Source organism: Chelmon rostratus, chromosome 14 (genome assembly GCF_017976325.1).
Source record: "Chelmon rostratus isolate fCheRos1 chromosome 14, fCheRos1.pri, whole genome shotgun sequence".
NCBI lineage: Eukaryota > Metazoa > Chordata > Actinopteri > Chaetodontiformes > Chaetodontidae > Chelmon > Chelmon rostratus.
The window spans coordinates 9,845,631-9,870,290 of NC_055671.1; the positions used below are offsets into that span (position 1 = coordinate 9,845,631).

The 24,660-nt window shown below is 42.7% G+C and overlaps 3 protein-coding genes across 3 annotated transcripts; 2 read left to right on the forward strand and 1 right to left on the reverse strand.

The window, feature by feature from the left end:
* Positions 1-29: 29 nt before the first annotated feature.
* LOC121616994 (mannose-P-dolichol utilization defect 1 protein-like) lies at positions 30-4,957 on the forward strand. The gene is made up of 7 exons (XM_041951939.1): positions 30-126; positions 365-430; positions 1,574-1,706; positions 2,015-2,100; positions 2,906-3,021; positions 3,289-3,399; positions 3,508-4,957. Exons 1-7 carry the CDS (start codon positions 36-38, stop codon positions 3,628-3,630), a joined length of 726 nt encoding a protein of 241 aa, XP_041807873.1. The 5' UTR covers positions 30-35; the 3' UTR covers positions 3,631-4,957.
* slc25a35 (solute carrier family 25 member 35) lies at positions 4,897-14,081 on the reverse strand. Its single transcript, XM_041951938.1, has 5 exons — positions 13,562-14,081; positions 13,372-13,437; positions 13,138-13,290; positions 10,443-10,577; positions 4,897-9,190 (listed from the first exon to the last, which is right to left on the reverse strand). The coding sequence occupies exons 1-5, from the start codon at positions 13,931-13,933 to the stop codon at positions 9,020-9,022; spliced, it is 897 nt and encodes a 298-aa protein (XP_041807872.1). The 5' UTR covers positions 13,934-14,081; the 3' UTR covers positions 4,897-9,019.
* grk1b (G protein-coupled receptor kinase 1 b) lies at positions 11,822-24,660 on the forward strand. The gene is made up of 8 exons (XM_041951937.1): positions 11,822-11,907; positions 20,034-20,740; positions 22,163-22,290; positions 22,595-22,752; positions 23,427-23,510; positions 23,664-23,788; positions 23,912-24,113; positions 24,377-24,660. Exons 2-8 carry the CDS (start codon positions 20,042-20,044, stop codon positions 24,658-24,660), a joined length of 1,680 nt encoding a protein of 559 aa, XP_041807871.1. The 5' UTR covers positions 11,822-11,907; positions 20,034-20,041.

Below are 24,660 nucleotides of genomic sequence, written 5' to 3' on the forward strand. Positions count from 1 at the left end.
CACCGAGGAGCACTCCGGGCTGCAGCTGACCCACGATGGCCACGTCTCCCGTCAGAGAGCTGCTGGTTACATATTTAATGCCGGAGAAATGCTACGAGGAGATTTTCGTCAACTTCCACATGCACGGTGAGGCGTCGTTGGGAGATCTCGGAGGAAAATGGGTGAAATGTTGCGGTGAAGTCTTTCCAGATGTGCGGGGGGAGGGGGGCTGCGGCCGTCCGCCTCGCTCACTTATAGATCCATGTTTTCTTGTTACCTAAAGCTGGGATTTTATATGTTAGTTACTATTCTGCCAGTTACTCGTTACTCTCGTCATCCAACATGAAGCGTTGACTGTGTGTAATACTCTCCTTTTACGTGGCAGTGCCTTGCCTCAAGTTTGTGCTGAACAAAATTTCCGGATTCTGGATCTTACTGGACACTTTGCTGGGTAAGAGTCCTCTACCTGAACCTGTGTGACTGAATCACGTGACAGCAGCAGGCCACCACTAACTAACACAACTAACAAAGATGACTAGATGATGATGATGATGATGATGATGAGTTTTCCTCCGACATGCTCACAGGCGGTGGAGGAACACGTATTCAGACCCTTAAGTAGTGGTACTAAAACCACACTGTGAAAATACTCCACTGCAAGTAAAAGTCCTGCATTCAAAGCCTTAGTTGACTAAAAGTATGTTAGTATTATCAGCAGAATGTGGTAAAAGTACTCAGTGTGCAGTAACAGCCCCTGTCAGTGTTTTACTCTCATATATGTGAAGTGTCTGGATTAATGTGTGTGTTGCATTTTGCTGCTGCAGATGTTTATACACTGTCGGGTAGTTTAATCTACAGCAGTGCATCATATTCTATAAGATCAGTTCCTCTGAAAACCACGTATCTCTGGAAACAGTAAAAAGAAAAAATGTTTTTATCTTTATGATGATGAATTTTCAGGCTAATCCAAGAGGCTTTCTAGATTATTTATTTTAAAAACAGGAGAATTTTCTCAACCTGCAGAGGAACGTTTAATCCTTCAGTTTAACAGGAAAACTCACTATCAAAAATTTAGAGATACATGGTTTTCTCTGGACAATAAAAGCACAATATGAGATGTAGTGGAGTAGATGAATAAGGTACTCATGTACAAGTACCTCAAATCTGTGGTTGAGTACAGTGCTTGAGTAAATGTACTTAGTTACATTCCATCCTCACAGATGAGATTATTCAACCCACTCAGATCATTTCACTCTCTTTACGCTGTAATGTTTGATCACTATTGATTAGGTCTCAGTACAACACACTGATCAAATTAGGAGCCAGACTCCCATGAGGGCCTTTAAGTGCTTCTGGTTAACTACTGCAGCACTTGCAACAGTGAAGATAACCGTGACAACATCTGGCCCAGTGATGATATCACCAAACCACTGCATTAACATACAGGAAGCACGCTCATGAGAAACTGAATGATGGCGCTGTGCAGTGAGCCAGACAGTTTCACAGACCACCAAACTTTCTGACCACATGTTGGTCCTCGATGCTGCGCCTCCTCTGCTCCACTCTCACCTCCTTGTCTGTCGTCTCCCTGCAGCTCAGCTACCACAGCTGCTGAAGATACTGTGGACAGGAAGCGCAGCGGGCCTGAGTCTGAGCTCCGCCCTGCTGCAGCTGTATGCCTTCTCATGTCCCGTCGTCTACGCCATGGCCAACAACTTCCCGCCCTTGTATGTATTCAACGACCATAAAAAACTCGGCCTGTGCTGATTCACTGGCAGATCAGACTATGAGTCATTAAGTGATATCAGTGTTTTATTTCATCATCATGTTGTAAACCTCTCAATATTCGTTGATACACCAGTGTTAATGTTCAGGCTGAAAGCTCATGTTTTGCACAGGCCCCTGGGTGTACACTAGTAACATCCATTCAACACATGCATAGAAGATAAAGCACTCCTCAGTGCACGTTCTGTCAATCTTAAAGGCTGTGAGCTCATTAATGTCCACACTGTGTTTTAATTGAACGGCTCTGCAGCGCCTGGGGTGAGAGGCTCTTCACGCTGGCCCAGACAGCAGCCATCATCTTCCTCATCCTGCATTACCGTGGTGACACCCTCACAGGTACCCGCACACGTTCCAGTTTCAAATCCCAAATAATGGTTCTACTTTCAGGATAAGTCTGGCATTGTCGTATATTTATATATATATTGGTGTGAGTATTTTCTCACAGCACACCAGCGTATGTGGGACTGACGTCTCTGAACGTCCTCTATCAAGAGCTGCGCAAACAAACCACCCACTATAACTCAGAGGCTATTCCTAGCCAGCGGGAAAACCCTTCCTTTTCTGTTTACATATTGAGGGTGGATTCAGATAACACATCCACAAAGTTATTGCTTTTTGGCAACCATTACAATGCAAGCGTAAACGTGCTTTCATCAAACCACTACCTCCACTGATGGACCCGTCAGCACCATCTATGTTTTAGTGCAGGTCTGAACTGTAATTCATTCAGAAAGCATTAAGCACTGAAATATGACAGAGTATATTTCGACAAGGCCACAATCTTATGCTGGATGTTTTTTTTTATTAGCTAACCACAGTGTTTCAGGTGTCACACAGTCTTCCTGTTTCGTTTTTGGTCAGTGCTTTCCTGGAGCGCCACCTTGTGGTGGCACCACTTGACTCTTTTTACAGGGGCCTTTTGTTGGAAGAGCAATTGCAACACTTACAATACAACGACAGAGAGCTGTTTTATTTTTAAAGGGTTGAGATGATTATTTAAACAGTTGTAATATTTGTCAGATAACTTAGATACTGATTTTGTCAGTGACCATCAGTGTTAAAATACTTGGTAACAAATGTTTGAGTGTTTCTGGGTCGTTTCTACCGTCTTGTATCATCCTGGTTAATGTTTCTGTGGCAGGATCGCTGTTCCTCTTGGCTTACAGTGGTGCGATGTTCCTCCTGGGCTCATACGCAGCTGCAGCAGTCGCCTCAGTGATGCAGGCCACCAGTTGGGCAGCATTAATCGCAAGCAAGGTAGCAGCTCAGCGGCTTATCTTATCTGTGCAGCTCAAGTTATGAGCTGTTCTACAACTCTGATTCCAAAAAAGTGTGGGTTTTTTTTGGTTTGTTTGTTTGTGCTGTTTTCAGTTGAGTATATGTCAAAAAAGGATCAGCAAGTTATCACACTGTTTAATTTTATTTACACAGCGTCCCAACTCTTTTGGTCTCACGGTTGTGTTATTAATAAGACCGGTGAACTTCGAAACGGGCTCATTGATTTGCTGGATTTGTTGTTTCCAGGCTCTCCAGGCAGGAACAAACTACTGTAAAGGCCACACAGGCCAGCTGTCCGCTCTGTCTGTGTTCCTGTCGTGGGCAGGCTCTCTGGGCGTCGTCTTCGTGTCTCTGCAGGTATTACACACAAACATCAACACGGCTGCACAACTTCATAGTTTACACTACTCCAATCTGCCATTCTTGTGTTTACTAACTGCTATTGCTTCAAACTTTGTTTTGTAGCAGACAGGAAGCTCATTTACTGCTCTGTCAGACACACTCTCAGCCTGTCTCAGCTGCGTCCTCCTGGTCCAGGCCATCTGCTGCCGGAGCAGCACCACCACCACTGAAAAGAAGACCCAGTAGATGGTGGAGGAGGGTGACAAATGAACACAAATATTGTACAAATGTTCTGCGCCAAAGTAGCAGGAAATATTTCGGGGTGTGTTTGCACAGATATGTTTCAGATCTATTTCAAACAAGTCAAACATGTGCTGTGTGCCTGCGTAAATGTGAACTCTCGTTGTCGTTATTTCATTCACTTTGTAAATTTCATAGATTTTTCTGCCTCACATTTTAAATATTTCCTGCAGTTAGCTTCATATTGTTATAATGGTCAGGGAGTAAAAATGGTTTTGTCTCCCTCTGGTGATTTAAATAAGAGCTACTTTATTCTGAAGGGTCACAGCAGCTGGTGTCGGTTCTCGGGTGTGTTTAAGTCTCCTGGTGGCTCTGCTACTGTTTGTCAAGGCGTTTCCAATCACTGAAATTTGAGAAGTGAAAGTTGTCTGCTGACTGACATCTATTGGTTGGGAAAGGCCAACAAGTTTTCAAACATTTTCTAAAGGTTCTGAATGGGGGGAGAAGTGCAGTCGCCCAGTAGCGAAGCGAACAAACAAGCTTTCGTAATGTCACCGATTAGTTCCCCCTCAGTGGTTGAAGGAGGAACATCGCGCTGATGATGCATTCATGTCACCAGATTAACTGTTAACACTGCTCCCTGGGAAAATGGTCATGTCGGCCTCATCATGGTAATTCAAGTTGGACTGATTTGTCATAGCCTTTACTTTGTCTATTTTGCATGACATAATATATGATTAGTTTTTTTTAAATATTTGTGACTACATTTTGTACAGAAAAGTTATAATTAGCCTCAAATTGTAATGCTTTTCACTTTATCAACTCAGTCACCGGGTTCCTTTCCCCTTTTTTTTGCTGCCAGACTGAGACATTGAACGTCAGTAATGAGGGCAGTTAAGGGAACGTTTCATGGAAGAGTACCACGGTAGCTCCAGTAAATCATGTCCAGATGATAATTCAAATAATAATTTCACCTACATGTAGGAGTTCAGATACACCACATGATGATGATGTTTCTAGATTTCTTCCTCAGCACCACTTATGGGTGAAAGAACCTTTTCATGAACACGTCTGGACCAGCTTCTGAGCTTCAAGTAAAGCCAGCAGTGTTGCTCAGTAACACTCCAGATGTTTGCAGGAGCTCTGCTAAGACACTGCGAATAGGCTGTAGCAGCACCAATGACGCGTTAACCTTGTTTGTTTTGGCAGTTACATGTTGGCTTCCATCCAGCTGAACACAAAAACACCAGTGATACCCCAGAACTTATAACAAGCCACTTGTTTAATGGGTTTGGATGTGAACATGTAGAGTTTTACATTCATATTTTATGTATTTTCACACCTTCATAGCTGTTGAACTGTACTGTGAACTGAATGTGACGATGCTCTGAAATAAAATGTTGCTGCAAAGTCCAGGTGTTTGTTAGTGAAAGCATGCAGAGTTAACAGAGCTGCCACCTTCAGTCACCTTTATGCCCACACTGTCAGACATTATCTGTGTGTGCATAAAGATCTTGACTTCCTGCGTTTCCCTCCAGGAGTCATATTACCACTGACTGCTGACTTTCTGAGTGACCCTGTTAGTTATACACAGCCAGCGTTAACACTGCCAGTTTAGCAGTGTGAGGTGCACATGCCTCAGGCCGTGCTACAATGACCCAGCCAACACGAGAGATGCCAACTCTGAGAAAATCCTGTAAGTAAAACATCTCAGAGACCTGATAAATGTGTAAAAAACCCACAGATTGCTGCACTTTCTGTTCTCTAATAATCCAATCAGCTGCTGGGGAAATTCATCAGTTGGTGAGAAGATGAATTCATGTAAACTCGAGAAAATCCACCTCAAGCCACAACCTCGGCTGCATAAAGTCAACACACTACAGTTCGGTTCAACAGCTTTCATGAGTTTTATGACATGCAAATCATCAGACTTTACATTGGCGCCATCTGCAAATAAGTTAAGCAGTTTTCAAACGACACTTTCTGAACTACATTCAGCATTTTTGCTCATTTCTCCCTGCAGATCTCTTTAATTATACACATTTTAACTCCTCAAGTTGCTGAATTATATTAAATTCCCAGGAAAATTTGTAGTCATGGTTGATCACAGTTTTCCATTCAAATCCCCTCTAAAATGCTTTAATCATAATGGCAGGGCTAAGGTAGTGGACCCCACACCATGTTGAGAGTCAAGTGTAATGATTTTTACTGATTCAGTCTGGTTTCTAATCTGGTCTTTGTTTCCAGGAGTCATCAGCCAGGTCTTGGTCTGAACCATCGAATCGTTTCTTGTCAGACAACTTTTCATAGTCTGATTATATTGTCTGGGAAAGTCTAGACAGCCTGTTTTTCAATAATTATGATAATTGTTCAGTCGGTGCATGAAATATACTTGTGATGCTGTAAATAATCCTGACCCACTTGGATTATTTTGACCCTTCAAGATAAAGCAAACTGCAGATTAAACAGATTTAAGAGAAATCCATAATAAACCACATAAATTGTTCCTATAACAATTGAGCGTTGTTACATCAAGAAGACAAAGTTGCTTTAAAATGTACAAAAATGGCAGTGGCAATGTAAGGAGTCCATAGCTGTGACTTCATAATACTTCATAATAAACAGCAACATTCACCTCCTGTTTTACAGTATGGAAGGTAAGAGGACAAACATGACTTCTGAAAGATACCACATGTGTTAAATGTGTCGTAACAAACTGTGCTCTAATGCTGAAAGCTGTTCAGTCACTGTAGAACTCACTAATAACCAACAACGTATTATGAAATTCGTATCGCAGCCTTCATGAAGAAAGCAACGAATCTGGCCCACACCCTGAAAAGGAGTTTGGTGCAACTTTAGAGTTAAAGCCGTTATCAGCAGCGACATTAAAGCTGACTAATCTGCCCCCAAACCAGCTAAACACTTTAAGCTCAGTGTCAATAATGGTTCATTTACATGTTTGACAAAAAGCGCCTCGGTCTTGAACTGAAGTACCATAAAAACAGTGAAATATGATCAACAGTGGGTTAAAGTGTGTGTAAAGAAGCTGTTAGAAAGTAAGCACTAGTGACATTTCACACAGTTGTCACATACAGTTAAAATAGTTCCAATCATACATCAAGTATTCACTTAGATGATTTTAATGCCAATCAGTAAGATCAAAGTGACACAAAAAGAAACTGGAAATAATGATTAGAAAATTTGATCAAAGCCAAACTGCTTAAAGTACAACGTGAATTAAAAAATCATGTAACAGTTTTATTCTGGGTGAATTATTATGGCACATCAAAGTCTTATTTTAGTAGCTAAGATTCTGGGTTTTTGGCAGCTCTTAAATTTTTTGGTGATCTGGCAACTCAATGAGACCAATGCTCTGAGTACGGATGGTCTCAATACAAAAAAGGTCACAGTTATTTAATAAATATTATTTGTGGATTTGTGGAGTGTTTGGAAATGCTGAATGTGACGGCAGAGTAATCATAAAGGCAAGAAGAAGCTGATTTTGCATTAACAGGTAAGATAGCGAGCAGCTCCCTAGAATGTACCGGTGAAAACATCATTACACTTGCTAATTTTCAACATGCCTATAAATGTATAACCAGTGTCGGAGGCTGCTCAGGGACAAGGTGAAACCTTGTCCCTGTTCCTGGCTCTGTTACTCGAGGTGCATTCATGGAGTCATCAGGCGGTCACGTTTTTCCTTATCTACGTTTATTATTAATCACGTGATTAATTTATTGTTCAGGTATTCGTTTATTATACTGTTGTTTTAGAAAAGGAAATTAGCTCAGGCTACAGTGAAATGCTACATGAGTCAATTCAGTCGCAACTGTAGGTTCCTGTTACAATGAATAAATACATAAATAAATAATCAGACAAGATGCATTGAGCTGTGTTTGCACATGTCAATGCGCTGGTTTCTGGATTATGACTATGAATGTGCAGATAGAGCCCATTTTGTTGACTGTCTCAGCATCTTCAGGGTTTACATGTCAAACATGTCTTAAACCCTGATTTGCTTTCACATCCCATTTTAGGAGTTTCACTGGAGAAGCTGCATTCTTTGCTGATGAGGTCCAAACTGTGCCCCAACTACAGATTTTCCTTTTTCTGTCGTGGACACTCATGAGGGATTGTTTGAGGGATTCTTGTCTGCTGCAGATGTTTCCCTTCACAAAAGGAAGTCTTTGTACAAGAGCTGCCTTTAGTGTAACCCCTTTATAAACAGTTACTCCATTTTTCCATTAAAGGTTGGAAAACTCCTCTTACACATATTCTGTATCCGTTTGATCCAGTTCTTTAAGCCACATGACGTTTACACTGAACAGAAGATTTTAACTCAATATCTATTTGCATTATATGTGTATAATTGGAGATATTACACACGTTTTTCCAAAATTAAACCTGAAACATTTGATATCTTTAGAAACGTTTAAAAATCTCCACTAAAATCTAGAATAAAGTTGTGTGGGTCTAAACAAAGTTTGGCTGCCCAGCCCAGTTTGTACTGACTGGCTCACCAGGGGGTCAGTGATCAGCTGGTCCTCTGTGACATTAACAACACTACAGGAAATCCTTCATCTCCAGAATTCTTCCTTCTGTTGATCCATTACACTCTGTATCACTTCCTGCCAATACAAGGCCATTGCAGGTCATCTGATGAGTGGCTCACTGTGTAAGCATGCGAGAAGGGATTACACAGCACCGTCTACTTGTACGTTTGTTTCAGCAAGTCATCATACAGCGTGCTACTCTTTGAACACACTGGTACAGATTATTACCTTTGTTCACTTTGTATTGAGGTGAACAGCTGTCAAAGCATAGAGCCAATTCCCACCAGTCATTTCATGTTAGGCTTTTTGAGCCCCTGCTGTAGCTGTTGGCACAATCCATTCATTTTCTCTAACTGTGGGCCACATCTGATGCTTTCTCCTGAAGGTACAGAGCTGTGTCCAGCACATTTCTTCTTCATGTTATGGAATGGCATAACTCAGAGTCTCAGAGCTATTACTTTTGATGCATTTGCCCACACAACACAAAGTATACTGTACATAAGGCCTAGTGGGTTATCTTATAAGTTCTTATGTAAGTTATCATCATATCTGTGCACATATGTGACCATGACAATCCAACTGCATATCTGTCCCACAGAGTTGGTCAGAGCTCCTGACTGCAGCTTTGATTTTCACCTTCTTCCTGACACACTTGGACTGTTTTAATGTGTTTTCTTATTGGAGTGTAAAATATTACCTTTACGCTTTCTCATCAAGACAGGAGAGCATCTCCTGGTTTTTCTTCCACCTCATAATGACAAACTCATCAAACGAGGACTCATTTAACCTGTGCACTCAGAGCTTAATGAGTTACCCATTTTACAGTTTCTTTGTCCCAGGTGTTATCTGAACTGCTGGTACAGTTTGCGCAGTTCGTCCCAGAAGAACAAAGACAGAATGGTGTGCGGGCCGAGCCGGAAGTAAGAGGCTCCCAAGCCTTTGTAGAGTCCCATCAAGCCCTCCTTCCTCAGCGTCTTAGAAAAGCAGTCAGCGAATCCTTTATAAAGCAGCCCCTAAAAGACGAGAAAAAGGAGGTCAGCCTGGATCTGATCAGCTGAATGCGATGAGTGTTTGAACTCCCCTCCCAAAGCAGCAGAACTAGAAATAAGAGGTCTTCACCCAGACCTGAACCCGAGGAGCAGCAGGAGGAATAACAGAAAACTTGGATGTATTTTACCGACTTTCTTGGTGAGGAGGATGGATTCTGCATCACGGCCAGACACAGGGGAGAAGGCTACGAACTTTAGGTTACGTTAGACACAAAGTTTTTTTTTTTGGACAACTTGTAAATGAACATTAACTTGTCAATAGCAGTCAGCTGTGAAAATGGTGCCAAGCGGGTCTTTTTGGGTTTGGGCCTAAATTTGTGAAGCCATAAAGCAGTTTCTCAGAAAAATCTGCTTTTTTATTCCACATGGTTTATCTTTGTCAAAATCTGCTGGCTTCATTACCCACAAAGCATCTCCAAACCCCTGACAGGTTGGTCGGAGAGTTAGGTGTATTATGCTAGGAGTGGCTAATGTAGCCTTGAGCTTCTTGTCTCAAGCAGTGGTGAGAAGTGGGCTACAGAGGTTTGGTAATTTCTTTCTCTTTCTAACTCCACACCACCAGGCTTTTCCCCACCTTCACACTTGTAGACTTCAGGCCCATCCAATGCTAACTCAATCACTTGAGGCAATTTATCAGACTTCAGGCAGCTCCCTGTGGAACTACAAAAGGCTTTATCAACCTTTTTCACATTTGCAGTGATACTCTGATCTGGTAACAGCTGTGGTTACAGGTGATAACAATCCATGTTAAGAGTTTTGTTTGACTTGTGCATTAACTGCTGTGGGTGGGAAACACACCTTGAGAGACTACTGTTTCAAAAAACACAACAGAAGAGCAGCTTGTGAATTTGTTTATAGCGCAGCCAAACAAACTATGATCTGACAGGATTCATCACATCATGTTTTAATAAATGTAGACAACAATGTCGTCGACGTGGTTTATATTGAACTCATGATCAAATGAGTTCGACATTATGTGAAATGAGTTCATTATGCAAGTGAATCACTTCTGGTGAGACCCTTGTGCATTGGCACTCAATTATCATGTGCAGGACTGGCGGACCCCGCCAGTTAGAATGAAAACTTGGTACAGAGAGGCTATTTCAGAATAAAAGTGCATTTAATCGTTGTTGCTGGAAAATGTCAGCCATGCATGGTGTCGAAAATCAGGTTTGATATGACAACAACCTTTTTACGTATCGGTCTCTTCCCTCACCTTGCCCAAATGATCCACGGGCTGGTTGTAGAGCCGTGTGCTCACCACATCAAAAGGTGTCATAGCCAGCACCACCACCACGCTGCTGATCATGCCGGCACTTAGGGCCACCAACCAGCTGTCCTTTGAGAACACCTTGGGAAGAAGAAAATATCAATGTGATTTAAATTCAAACACAATGGCAAAGACTGCAATTAAAGGACCAGTATGTAAGACTTGGGGGCATCAATTTACAGACTATGACAGAAATTGAAAATAATTAGAATCACCTGACATTATTGTCATCTTTGTTTCCTTAGAATGAGCTCTTTATATCTACAGAGGGAGTCCAAGGAGTCAGCCATGTTGCATTGCCATGTTTCTACAGAAGCCCAGATCAGACAAGCCAAACACTGACTCTAAAGAGCGCCTGTTGTGTTTTTCATGGCCACCGTAGGGTCTCCTACACACTTGGAAAGGGAGCAGTGAGGTGAGGAGTATTCATTTGGTCGCAATCTGCAACCTCACCACTAGATGCCACTAAATCCTACACACTGGTCCTTTAAGGAGTCTCTTGTTGCAGTATGACAGAAGTGAGAAATGACTGGATGTAGGTCACTCTTTGCACCAGTGCAGTGATACTGAACCAGTAAATCGTCATCAGGGTACCACCATGTGTGCAGCCACTTCTAATTTTAACTGGTCACGATCTCCCCCGAGCAGTGAAACAGAAGAATACTTCTATTATTAGTGCCAACGCACACTCGCAGTAGCTGCAGTCAAAGCTGTATTCTATGTGAATCTGCTGTTTCACAACACAAAAGAATAGAAAAGACAACTTCATTACACACAGTGCAGTTAATTTGTCTCAAGCCTTATAAGGATAAGGATGGTCATATGCCAACATAATAATAAATAACACAACAGCAACAGCTAAACACTTTTACCTCTTTGAAAGGTCTTTTACTCGCTTACCACCGGAACATTGTCTACTTTAACTTAACGCTAATGAGGACAATGTTAATTGGAAATTTCACCATGTTTTAAGTGGAAGTCGACCAGTGTTGATGGCTAATGTAGCCAACTTAGCCAAGAAATTCCTCAGTGTGTGCTGCACTCCATCATTTGTTTACAGTGCACAGTGGCCTAGTTGGCTTTAAGGAAGAACTAAAGGCTATTTCAGCTTGGATTTCTAGTCTCCCTCTCTGGGCGGCCAGGGGGTGTGCAGAACCCGAGCTGCCGAGAGCAAACAGCGACTTATGTCGACAGAAACTGAATCATGCTGCTGCAATGAATTCCAGCGTGGCCAGGTTTTGTTGGATGCCGCCACCGCCAGCCACGAGAGAGCCTGTGTGTGCGTCACAGTGCATGAAAATTTGACTCCTCGCTTGGACAGAGGTGTGCTGGAGACCTGCTTCAGGATCGTGAAGACAAACTGGAAAAGTCAACCAAGACCAGCAAGGCCAGGAGGGCAGATGACCACCGGGTGAGTGCTTTTGTCACCTAAGATATGTTTTGTCCAACAAAGTCATAGCTATTGGCTAGGGTGCTGATACACGGCAACATGGGGGTGGGCATCAGACGCTTGCACGCAAAGCATGCTGGTACAGTATGCACTGTTGGCATGGCAAGAAGGAGAACTCAGCTTTCTGGATCAATATAACACACACTGAGGAATTTATTGCCTCAATAGTGATTGGAAATCCACACAAAACATGGCAAAACTGCCCTGCAATATTCAGGAGTAAGCTGCACTTCAGCCCAGTAATACAGCAGCTTATGCAAGAGTCAGTGGGAGTGCTGCATGCCTGGGATGCTGTGGACAGCCACACCTCCACCCTCACTGACCCACAGACGAATTAATACAACTCAAAGGTAGTCTGGGAAATAAAGAATACAGTACAGTAAGAGTAGTGGCATTTAGTGGTAGTGGTATTTCGTATCAAAGACCTGCTTTTAACCAGAACTGGGTCAGCAGCAGCAAGTAAACTGGTGCGCTAGTTGTTTAAGCTTCATGTTTTCAGTCGGGGGGCCAATGAAAGGTGTCGAATTTCTATTCCAGAAGAGTGCAACGCCTGGCGCTTTTGCCACAATGACTGCTTTTGTAATCTGTACACAGCTCCTGACTAAAACAGACCTCTTCTCAAGCCTGCACCTCTGAGTTTAGGACTGCAACTAATGATAATTGTGGAGATCAATGAATCTGCTGATTATTTTCTTGGTGAACTGCTTAGTCTAGAATTCTAGGCCAATCCAGAATGTAGACAATATCTGCAAATAGTGAAAAATGCCTATGACAGTTTCCCAGAGGCCAATGAAACATCTTCAGAGAGCTTGTTTTGTCAGACCAACAGTCCTAAACCCAAATGTGTTCAATTTACTATTATATAAGACAAATAAGCAGCAAATCCTCACATTTTACAAGCTACAGCAACTTCAGGCTTTTAAAAAAAATACCAGAAAAAAATACCAGAATTGTTGCTGATGGAATTTTCAGCTGCTCAACTAATCATAGCAGCTCTGAGCTATGCCAGACCCCCCGAAACAGTCCCGTTTATTCTTGAACAATGCGGTCATACGGAAGACGTGCAAGGCTGGCGGCGGAAGGCCGAGCAAACAGCATTCCCCCCGCAAGCCTGTTTCCACTCATCACCCCTGAGTTTACATGATCAAGCCTCAGCGAAAGCCCACTTATGGGGCAGTAAAACATTCTAACCTGCAGGTCAATCACAAGCTCCTTGGAGGAGGAGAAGGTGGAGAGCTGTGCGGCTGACCCCACGCTGACCCTGGGAACTGCAGCACTGGAGCCCCTCCACAGTCCCAGAATGCCATGCTCCCTGTAGATGGCTGCCAGAGCGTGGATCATCCCCTGACAGGAAGAGGAGGAACACATGAGGAAACTGCTGATGCCGCTCAGATTGAATACCACCACTGTGGGTTATTGTGTTACCTCGTGTTTGTACTGATGTCCAACTGCAATGGAGGAAGTGGACTGACTCTGCAGATGAGTCTTGACCTGTCAATGGAGACACACTGTTTACTTTCCTCCATGGTTACAAGTGACAGCTCACCTTGAAATGTCCCAGCTGAGAAAACTAAGAGAAGCAGCGCAAAGACAATGAAGTCAAGCCCGAACTGACCAGGTAGACAGGACTGCCCATCACGGCTCCCACCACTCCAGCCACTGCCCCTGCTAACGTGGTCTTAACCGCGTTGACCCTTCCGTTCGTGTGGATGTAGCCAGAGGACTCGATGATGGCGTACGAGCCGAGCCGGACTCCATTCATAAAAAACTGATAGACCAGGCCGGCCGCCAGTCCTTTCTGTAAGCCGGCCAGCCCGTCCACTTTACCGATGGTGTAAAAAGCGTGGAACACGTTGCGATAGTACACCTGGTAGGAGCCCCGGCGTTGGAGCTCTCCCTGCAGCTGCATTCGAGTTTTGACGACCTCCAGCGGGTTGGTGAACAGACACGCACCGCACGCCGCCGCTCCGCTAAGCACGAAATCCATCGCGACCGACCGGCGCGAGCACAGATGTGGAGCTCAGGCCTGCGGTCGGTCCGACTTGTCCTTCATATCAGGGAGTTTTCTGTTGAGAGGCGTTTCCTCCTCCCCGACACACACACTCACACACTCAGACACACACACATCCACTCACATCCACACGGACACAGCGGTACATCAGAGGGCAGACATAAGAGCACTTCAAGAGCTCCTCGTAAACTCGTAATTCAGACGACGAGATGTGTAAAAATGTTGTTGTATTGTTTTCCGTTCTGGTGTTGTTGGGATTAATTGCCTTTCTTTTGTTTTGACAAACGTTAACTGATTTTCTGATGACTATGGGCCGAAATAAACTTACTCTTTCAATTTCCAACTCATTCTGTTCACAATATGTCGATGGACGAGGACGCAAAAAGCTACTTTTTACATTTTGTAAATCACAGAAGACATATACAGTATACAATATAGTGCATATTTATTCCTAACACTACGTACCGCCTTTGAACACATTTTATGCAGTGATGGACAAGAGATCGTCCAGAAGGAAACTCACAGTTATTGTTTGCTGCTTTCCCGTAATGCAGCCATGTCCAAACTATTCCATAAAGGGCCGTGTGGCTGCAGGTTTTCGTTCCAACCAAGGAGGAGCACACCAGGCTGGAATCAATTAATCAGCTGATCTCAGTCTTCAGCTGATAACTAATGATCCCTTGATGTTGATTGGTTGGCCTGGTGTGCTCCTCCTTGGTTGGAACAAAAACCTGCAGCCACACGGCCCTTTATGGAATAGTTTGGACATGCCTGCCGTAATGCCAACAATTTCAAATCGGAACCAACAGTTTGATCATTTCTGAGAAACCTCCCAAAAAGAATCACTGCATGTTTTAATAATATTAACACCAAAAATGTATGTCAGCTAAAACTTACACAAAGGACAGAATCGCCTACTAAAGATATTGTGTATTTGGCGGACACTCTATTCGTCCCTTAAACACCTCATCTTGGAGATTCTTCTTCCTGTTGTTGATGTTTTAAAGCGGTTGGCAAACAACGTTATAGCGCATTACCGCCACCTAGTGGTAAGGAGTGTGGTTCTGGTATTTTATTAATAATTCTAATAACTTAAAAAGAGAGAAATAAAGTTAAATAAAATGTATATTATCTTTGTCATGTTCGTTCACCTTAGACACTGAAACAAAAACAGAAAACACTCCTAACCACAACGTCTTTGTAAAAATCACAGCTCAGTGTTGGTTCTTAAAAGCTCAGTATCAGTTCCCCTCTCCCAGCATCCTATTTTGTACAGTGAAGCAGAACATGGATACAGTTTCTTCTTGATCACAGAATTAACACAAATTTATATAATGTACTGTTTAATCCTGTATGACTTCTGTATTTATGCACTTTTTGTATATGATGTAAATATATGCATAGCTGATTTTTTCATTTCTTTATTTCTATTGAGTTTCTTAATCCTTTATAAGTTATATCTTATCTTTAGAACAATCTTCCTGTTCTGTCCTCTTCCCACTCGTTTTACCACAACTCTTTTTGTAATAATGCTTCGTAGTGGTCTTCATTTCCGTTTTAAAAAGGTGCTTTGATGTCAATGCGATTCCTTTTTGCAGCTTCCTTTGTACATTTGTCCGCTGTGTCATTTCCTTTGATTTCTATGTGTGCTGGTGTCCATACAAATGTCGTATTTAGTCCCCCCATTTGAATTCTATGATGGATTCTATATAGTGTTTGCTGTATCTCTATTAAAGCATCTGGCCTGCTGTCTGAATGGCTGTTCTTCAAGTTGGTAAATGACGAACTGGAATCAGAGCATATTACTGCTCTCGAAGGTCTCACATCTTCAGGAATGTAATTCTGGGCTGCTTTTCCAACACCATTAAGTAATAAAAGCCTAAAGTAACTGGTTGATCTTGCCAGTGCAGCTGCCTTTATGAAAGCAGTAATTAAGCCTGCCAACTAATGGGTCCTTAATTGTAAAGATGTAGGTCAGATGTCAGCAGAGAAGCTGTTGTTGCTGTGTTTAGGGAAAGACTGCCTCAGTGAGAAACTGACAGCACAAATACAAATCTTTCACTCTCCTCTATCAAAAGATGCAGTATTTCTATTCAAATTGTCCTGAGTGAGGTGAAGTGAGTTCAGCTAATAGTGGGTCACCGTCACAGCGCCATCACTCTCAATTAGAGATTATTTGCTAAGGGAGAACTGTGACTTCCGCTGCTGTTTTTAACCTCATCTCTGTTTAATCAGCTGAAGAGCACTTACAGCTCAGCTGACCGAGGATCACTGACATTTTGATAACTCCAATGTGTGTGCAAATGTAATGGGATTTCTACTTTAAACAGAATTAATTAAACAGGAAAAGCTTATCCAGTAAAACAGCAACATGAAGAGCCTGCTAAAACTGCAGCAGTGCAATGGTGGAAGAACAGGTGTAAACCCAGACGATGGTTGATACCGATGGGTTTCCAGGTGACTGAAGGTGCAGTGACACCACCTCTGAGCTACAGACTGTATGGGTGGTGGGTCAGTTCCTCGTCACTGAGCTGGATTAGACTTCAATGTAAAATCTGTTTCACCTCTACCCCCTTTAAATAGGATTTGTGCTCAGGGTCTTCTGGGCTTAAACAGGCCTAAATAGGACTTCATTTTATGTTTTGGGTCAAATGTTTTTTCTGTTGAGACAACACGTTGTTTTGTGCTGTCATACTTTGGGTCAATCTGTCGGTCTTTCCAAAAAATGTGCCTTCTATTGCTTACTACTGCAACCGCACGTAACGTCAAACTTTAAAGTTCATTAAAACTAGGTCACAGATTGTGGATGTGCATCAGATCAGGAGCTGTTACATTTCGTAGCAGCTTCTAAATATCCAATTTAGATTAATTGTAACATCATAAAGCCAAAACCCGAAGCTCTTGTTATGCTGAACATGTTTATCTTTAACATTGTGTTTCTACTCTAAAACACTGTAAATACCAAACCTTTTGCCAGATTCCTCAGTCACAACACTCCACCATTTTCTTTAACTTTAAAATCCTGCATGCATCAGCACATTTTCCAGTATTTTACATATGCCTTTTCAAGTTTTAGTATGCAAAACGCTAAATCCAAACAGACCTGCTAAATTCTCAGCTTAAACACAAAATGCTGAACTGGCTCAGGCTTCAGACACCTCACATTAGCCAGAGTTTCAGCGCTTGACATGACTAAGATCACAGAATCAGTGCAACCTGTTCTCATGTAACATCATTCCCTCCATGAGCTGTACTGCAACATGATTGCTAATTTCTTGCCTTTTGATTATTGTCTAAATGTTGCAGCATAATGAGCATCTGCTACAGTAAATTGTTGTTTATATTGATGTTCTGGTCGATACAGAAAAAGAAGCTGATGCAGTGAAGTCACAATCATCACCTTGTGAGAAGGTAGCATTTGTTGCGTTAGATTTTGGAGCATACCATCTTGTGATTAGTGTGATGCAAATGAAAAACCTGTAATAAAAACTGAGCCACGGCACTTGTAAAACATTGCAAATGACCTCCTACCTGGCTCATTATGTGATAATCTGGCTGTGCAAACCACAGTGTGACAGTGCAGCTGCCTCAGCCACTTTTACACTAATAGCTAAATGGCAGATTTCAAGCAGCACGCAGCTTCGTGTTTGTGATGATAAACAAGCAATTATTTCATCTTAAACAGGTGCTCTGACATAATTTCTCTGCTGTCTGACAGTTTCTGTCCTCTTTAGCTACATGATGTAAATCCCTCTTCTCCATTTCCTCAAACACCCACTAAATCCTCTTACCTTAAATGTACCCACACAAGTTCTCCCCTGCTCGTGCATGTATGGAAATCTTTGTAAGGATGAATATAAGCGGTACTTTCTTATGGGACAGTAGTTCAAAGATTATGCAAAGACTTGCATCAGTGTTTTTCTCTAACACACTTACAGGAGACGGTCCACCGTGGATCTGCAGCCTGCTTCTAAACTGGACTGTCACTCACAGACTGTGTGGGAAAATGACGTCAGTGGTATTACTTTGCTGTGCATCATCATTATTCCACATGCATGATTCAAAACATGGTGGCTTGGACAATGAAAACAGGACAATTATCAATCAATAATTGCATCAATTAAGAGTCAAGGATTTTTAGGCATTTTTTTATATGAAAGGTACAATCTGTGAAACCAAACAACCAAACACAAATTCTGTGTTGAACAGTTGCACAATGCCTTCTGAGTTAGCACAGGATTCCTCATCAGTAATCACTCCTGCTGCTGAGTTACAATAATAGCTTCTGCCAAGTTGCTCGCTCCAATAACGTTAGGGTGTAATCCTCAACAGCTAATGAACTACCAAGTAGGATTTCAGGTGCAGGGTAAACCTCGACCTGATGCCCCAACCGTACACCACACTGTAGGAACGACTTGAAAGAAAGTGTGTCGGAGTCCCCGACAGGACAGAGATTATTTCTGCTTGCTCTGGTTGATGGAACAACAAGGAGCAAAGAAGAGAAGAAAATATATGTTGGATGCTTCTCGGTTGGATTTTATTTATTTCTTTCCAGTCTTCATTTGACGCCCTGATAAAGCAAGAAAGTACGGTGAGTGTTGCTCGATCAATATTAATTGCATATGTTATCAGCCTTAATGTAAAATACTTTGTGGATTTATTTTTGATCATCAATATTTCATTTTTCAAAATTAAAAACTAAAAGATGACATCAACTTCATTTTGACAAATTTCCCCAGATATTAGATTCTAATGATATTAAGGTTTGAATCCAAGAGCGCCAATAAAATCCACATGGACCAACAATAACATTTCATCTTCAACGAGATCAGCACTTTGGTTTCAGTGCTCAAAGAAATTTTAAAATGCTGGTTCATTAACAAGGAGGTCAATCATCTCTATCTGTGGTATCAACAGTCAGTGTTAATTGGATTATGAAGAGTCAGGAAAGCACCTACGCAGCCAAGAGTATCACTTTCAGCACTACATGTACCAGGTCAAGGCAGAGCAGCTTAAACACATGAAATATACACCGAGAAAAACTTAACGCAGCGATCCAGACGCGCACTTCACATTTCCTGTCTCGTTTTGTTGCAGGGAGATGTATTTTTCTACATGCTGCACTGAAGGGGCCCAGCATAGAGGATGATATCATTTTGAGATATTCCAGTAGAGATAAAATAATGGTGAACTGCAGACATGATCTAATACATCTATGGCCCATGATGAATGTTCTTCATTTCAGTTTCTCAGATTATTTTTTGAATTGTCTCTTCACACCAGTGTTCAATAATAATAATAATAATAACTGTAGCTTTAAATAAACAAGAATCCAACAAAAGCAGCTCAAAGAATAAACATTTCATCTCTTAACAATATAATTCAGTGTGCAAAATGCTGTGTAGTTCAAATGAGGTAATCTGCAGAATTAGAAAGGCAGCAAGGAACCGGGCAGAGGAGGTGAAAAGATCTCAGGTTGCCTGAGTTAATGCTCTCCTCCTCCCCAAAGCCCTCGCCTTGCGTGAGTGAGTGCAAGTCCAAGTGCAACTCAAGCTTAATTTCCTGCTGTGCGTGCATCTGAAACACCAAGCATTCTGCAGACTTTTGTCTCTTGAACAGCAGGGTGCAGCATATCCCAACCCTAAACCCGAAGGCAGACTCAGGGGAATTTAGTATACTGGAATAGTCCAAAGTAAAGCATGGAACAAACTCATTATTGATAACTAATGACATATACCATAAAGTCAGCATAATGTTATATTTAACTAATAACATGGCATTGTGTAAAAAGAGTTTTTTAATGTGTTCTAATGATGAATACATTTTTTATCAGATTATAACATTGTGCTGGTGCAATAAGTCATAACAGCTACTTTAGATGATGGAAATGGGGCAAAAAAGTTGTTAACTTTAAAAGACAGATCAGGTGACAGCAGAGTAGCAATATTAAGACTTGAATATGATAGCAACACATGGGGTTATTATGATTGAAGAGCCTCCTCTAAGTCTGAGTGTAAAACAGACGCTTTTCAGCACTCTTTTTGACGTCCTTACTGGTTTTGTGTTTGGCACACAGGTGCAGCCATGGACATCGGTGGTTTGGAGACGGTGGTGGCAAACTCTGCCTACGTCTCAGCCCGTGGCAGCGTGGATGGAGCCACGGCGGCCACCATGCGCGACAAGAAGATGCGTGCCAGGCTGAAGCTCCCACACATCAGAGATTGTGAGCACATGAAGACATCCGCAGACACAACCTTTGACAGCATGTGCATCAAACAGCCCATCGGCAAGCGCCTGTTCCAACAGTTTCTAGAGAGTGACACGACCCATAAAAATGCCGGAGAGCTGTGGAAAGACATAGAAGATTACAACATATGCCAAGAGAAGGACAGAGCCCAGAAGGCCCAAAAAATGGTCAATAAATACTATGAGTCATCTTCAAAGAATTTTTGCAGCTTCCTGGCGGAGAAGGCCGTCACTCGAGTTAAGGAAGACTTCAAGAACGTCCGTGGCGACCTGTTTAAAGAGAGCGAGCAGCAGCTACTCAAACACCTGGAGCAGAAGGCCGTAGCTGGCTACAAGAACAGCATGTACTTCCTGCGTTTTGTTCAGTTCAAATGGCTGGAGAGCCAGCCTGTTGATGAGGACTGGTTCATGGACTTCAGGGTCCTGGGTAAAGGAGGCTTTGGGGAGGTGTTTGCTTGTCAGGCTAAGGCAACGGGCAAAATGTACGCCAACAAGAAGCTGGAGAAGAAGAGGCTGAAGAAGCGCAAAGGCTACGAGGTAAAGTATAATAAGTGGCCGGAGCTCCCAGGTCTGAAAACTGAAGGCAAAATGGAAGTGAACCTGCATTCTTTCTAATGGCCAGCAGGGGGCAGCTCCACTGGTTGCAAAAAGAAATCCTATGTATGTAAGCTTATGAGAAAATGATCCTACTTCTTACTTGATTTATTGCTTCAGTAAAGAGTTCTCTAATGAGTTCATCATCTCACTTGCTAGTTTTAACTCTTCTTCAATACAGCATGATGTTCGTTTTGTGAATAATAGTGCCATTAAGAGTGAAATAGCGTATAAAGCAGGGTATGTTTTATATCTATCCAATCCTGATAGAGGCGTGGCAATGTGTACCCTCTCCAGCTCCACCCGGTCGTCCAATGGGTGACGTCACAGTGGCTTTGTCCTCTACTTATTATTCTGTCTACGGGTAAAGCACTGATGTGGGATCTGATGTCCCACCCACAGCCATTCATAGTGTCAATCAAAAGTGAGCTCACTCGACTGGCAGCCTCATGACCTACAGCAGGAAATAAGACAGAGCACGTTGTAGGAACCCACCGAGGGCAGAGGTTTAGTTTTTACGGCAACGGCTCAATGCAAAGAAGCTTGTGACTCTCTTAAAGTCCTCTCAAAGCAGCTCAGAGCCAGACACAGAGACAGCGCAACAGACTGAAGCCCACTGCCTCTAAAAGCCTCAGTGGATAATGAACTTTTCATTTTGTTGTCTAGGATTAGAGCGACACCGTGACTAGACATTGTGTTGTTGTTGCTGAGTTATAAATGCTGCTGAAGCTAGATAGGTGTTGTCACCAGAGGAATAAAAATATAACCATCAAAAAGCTTAGAAAGCTTAGCTCTCTTCATTAAATATGCTACGATAAGACCCTGCACACCCGGACATGTGTTTCCAGTTATGGATTAGATCTCTGCTCAGGTTGTACCTGCACATAGATTTACTATACAAATATATACAAACTATACAAATTTACCTTGTCATAGAAAGAAAAGCACAGGTGTAGCATAGAGCATTAGTAGAGGCTCATTCCATTTACTTTTTAAACTAACCAAAGACACCTGTTGAGGTGAGGGCTCATCATGGCACATAGTTGGGTGTGGATGGAGAGGCAACATTGAAATACCAGGCCATGAGAACTGTAAACCTGGACACCTAACTTGAATGCAACCGTTATATAACGTGCCTGTGCTTTTCCTACTGAAATGTCTGATGTCAAAATGGGCTGAAATCGGGCCCACAGATCTGTCACACCTGAATGACCTGTGTTTGAACAGGCAAAAAATGAGAGCCCTCAGAGCAGGTTTAATCAGGTGACATACCTGTGTGGCTGGACTGTAGGTGTGTAATTGTTGACACTGTACATTCTTGCTTTCGTCTGACTAATCATGTTCTGATGTTTGATTCGTGTTCAGGGTGCAATTGTGGAGAAGCGCATCCTGGCAAAAGTTCACAGTCGCTTCATTGTGACGCTGGCTTACGCCTTCCAGACCAAGACTGACCTCTGCCTTGTTATGACCATCATGAATGGCGGCGATCTCAGGTGCTCAGTACAAACACAGACACTAATATCCATAAGCTGACCTAAACACTGTGCCTTTAAAACACATGCTACATACTGGTTTCTGTACTTAACAGCATTTGAACAGTGTACTCTCATCTCTACTAATCGGCCTAAGGTAGATCAACCTCAGAGCTAATATACAGACTAGGCCCTCGGGCGCAGGGTGCTATACGTCAGAGAATAACTTAAGGAGTCTTCATTAGTTTCTCTTCTACCCTCTACTTTTCTCGATTTCACAGCAGTTTCAGAAACTACAGTAACAGTCTACCCTCGTGTTTCACAGGTTTCATATGTATAATGTGGACGAAAAAAATCCCGGTTTTGAAGAGAAGAGAGCGTGTTTCTACACAGCTCAGATCATCTGCGGGCTGGAGCACCTTCACCAGCACAGGATCATCTACAGAGACCTGAAACCAGAGAACGTGCTGCTGGATGATGCAGGTGAGCCATCCCCTCTGCAGATTTTCATGTATCTGCACATATGTACCGATGCTGCAGCTCCAAAGTCACCCTCCTAACCCTTCCACCTTTGGTCTGGGTCTGATAATCACAAAGCAAGACTGGTGGGTTAACAAGCTAATTGGCTTTGCTAATGAAGCTGGCTCAATTTTAAGTAAATCACCATGGCTATGCTTCCCCACTAACATACTTCAGTGGGTTAGATCCAAGCAGGCCGTACACCAGGGAGTCGTAGTCTCTCTAAAGCATAGACTGTATAAGACAATGGAAGAAGAGGTTGAGCTGAGGCGGCCGAATGAAGCCCGGCTGCTGAAACCTAGCGGCTGTCTGTGACTCAGAGCAGAGATGCCCATAATTATGCATAAAGTTAATCCTTAATATAATTCACATGAGAGAGTTATACAAAAATTCACCCCTGTACAGTTGTCATGAATGGAGATGAGATGTATACGATTGTGCCGACATAGCTTCATTAAGAGATGCACTCTTATTCTACCAGGGCAGTTCAGGGGAACATGAGGGAAACAGTTTCTTTAAAAAAAACGTTAAATGAAAATCATTAATCAGGCATTTTATGAATGTTTGCTTGGAGTGAATAGCTTCTGTTCATAATAGTTGGTTGTCCAGTCATTAGTCGTATGCCACTTTCCACTCAGGACATGTCCGTCTGTCAGATTTGGGTCTGGCTGTTGAACTTCCTCCAGGAAAAGACAAAACCACTGGATATGCTGGAACTCCAGGTATGTGAACAAAATCCAAGATTTTAAGATGAAGTTAGACAAAACTGGCTCAGTGGAGGGGCAATGCCATCATCCAGAGCAATGCTAGTGCACCTATATATAGACCATGTTTCTCTGAGCGGTCTGTTGTGTGTGAAATCACGTTGTCTATAGGTTTCATGGCTCCAGAGCTGCTCCAGAAGAAGGAGTACGACTACTCAGTGGACTACTTTACTCTGGGAGTCACCCTGTATGAGATGATTGCCGCCAAAGGGCCCTTTAGAGTACGAGGAGAGCAGGTACTAAACACGTGTAGAGCAGACACATCAGGTGACTTTTATGGGCAAAAATCACCTATTTACTCATGTTCAGTGTCGATTCTCTGCCGCCAAATCATAAATATAAACGTTTTCCTTCTTCAGGTTGAGAATGACGAGGTAACTCGCAGAATCTTGAACGATGCAGTTGCATACATACCAAAGTTCAGCAAAGATTGCAAGGATATTTGTGAAGGCCTGATGCACAAGGACCCGGCGAAACGCCTCGGATTTAAGGATAATGAATGCCAGGAGCTCAAGAATCAGCCCTTCTTCAAAGAGATTAACTGGGGCCGTTTGGAAGCAGGTGGGCAACGGCTACAATGATTCGCTTGAGCACTTCCATACAAGTCACTATAAATTATTTTAGCAGCACTAGCTTGAAATAATACAAAACACCTGGACAGCATGTTCTCATTAAATGCTCTTCTTAATGCTCATCCATCACATCCTGCTGGAGAGACATGTTAAAAGGGGAACTAAGACAAAATATGGAAGGGAGGGAAATAGTAAGGTATTTGCCATATGCCATACTGTAATTTGTTTGTGTCCTCTGTGTTCCATCTAAAGGTATGCTACCTCCACCATTTGTCCCGGATCCTAAGATGGTCTATGCCAAAAATATTGATGACGTGGGCGCCTTCAGCACCATCAAAGGCGTCGTCCTGGATAACAAGGACACCGAGTTCTACACTGACTTTGCGTCCGGCAACGTCCCAATCCCCTGGCAGGAGGAGATGATCGAGACAGGTGTGTTTGGAGAGATGAACACCTGGGGAGAAAACGGCAAGCTGCCCAATGACCTTGACCCGAACTACGTGGAAGCCAAAGGTGGAGGATGTGTCCTCCTTTGA

What these genes read in the sequence shown, in the direction of transcription:
- LOC121616994 (XM_041951939.1), top strand. Translation starts at nt 36, where the DNA reads ATGGCCACGTCTCCCGTCAGAGAGCTGCTGGTTACATATTTAATGCCG. An exon ending in CGTCAACTTCCACATGCACG is followed by an intron (nt 127 to 364) that starts GTGAGGCGTCGT and finishes TTTACGTGGCAG; the next exon opens with TGCCTTGCCTCAAGTTTGTG. An exon ending in GCCAACAACTTCCCGCCCTT is followed by an intron (nt 1,707 to 2,014) that starts GTATGTATTCAA and finishes ACGGCTCTGCAG; the next exon opens with CGCCTGGGGTGAGAGGCTCT.
- slc25a35 (XM_041951938.1), bottom strand. Translation starts at nt 13,933, where the DNA reads ATGGATTTCGTGCTTAGCGGAGCGGCGGCGTGCGGTGCGTGTCTGTTC. An exon ending in TGGGCAGTCCTGTCTACCTG is followed by an intron (nt 13,438 to 13,561) that starts GTCAGTTCGGGC and finishes CTCCATTGACAG; the next exon opens with GTCAAGACTCATCTGCAGAG. An exon ending in AGCTTGTGATTGACCTGCAG is followed by an intron (nt 10,578 to 13,137) that starts GTTAGAATGTTT and finishes CTTCTTCCCAAG; the next exon opens with GTGTTCTCAAAGGACAGCTG.
- grk1b (XM_041951937.1), top strand. Translation starts at nt 20,042, where the DNA reads ATGGACATCGGTGGTTTGGAGACGGTGGTGGCAAACTCTGCCTACGTC. An exon ending in TTAGAGTACGAGGAGAGCAG is followed by an intron (nt 23,789 to 23,911) that starts GTACTAAACACG and finishes TTCCTTCTTCAG; the next exon opens with GTTGAGAATGACGAGGTAAC. An exon ending in CTGGGGCCGTTTGGAAGCAG is followed by an intron (nt 24,114 to 24,376) that starts GTGGGCAACGGC and finishes TTCCATCTAAAG; the next exon opens with GTATGCTACCTCCACCATTT.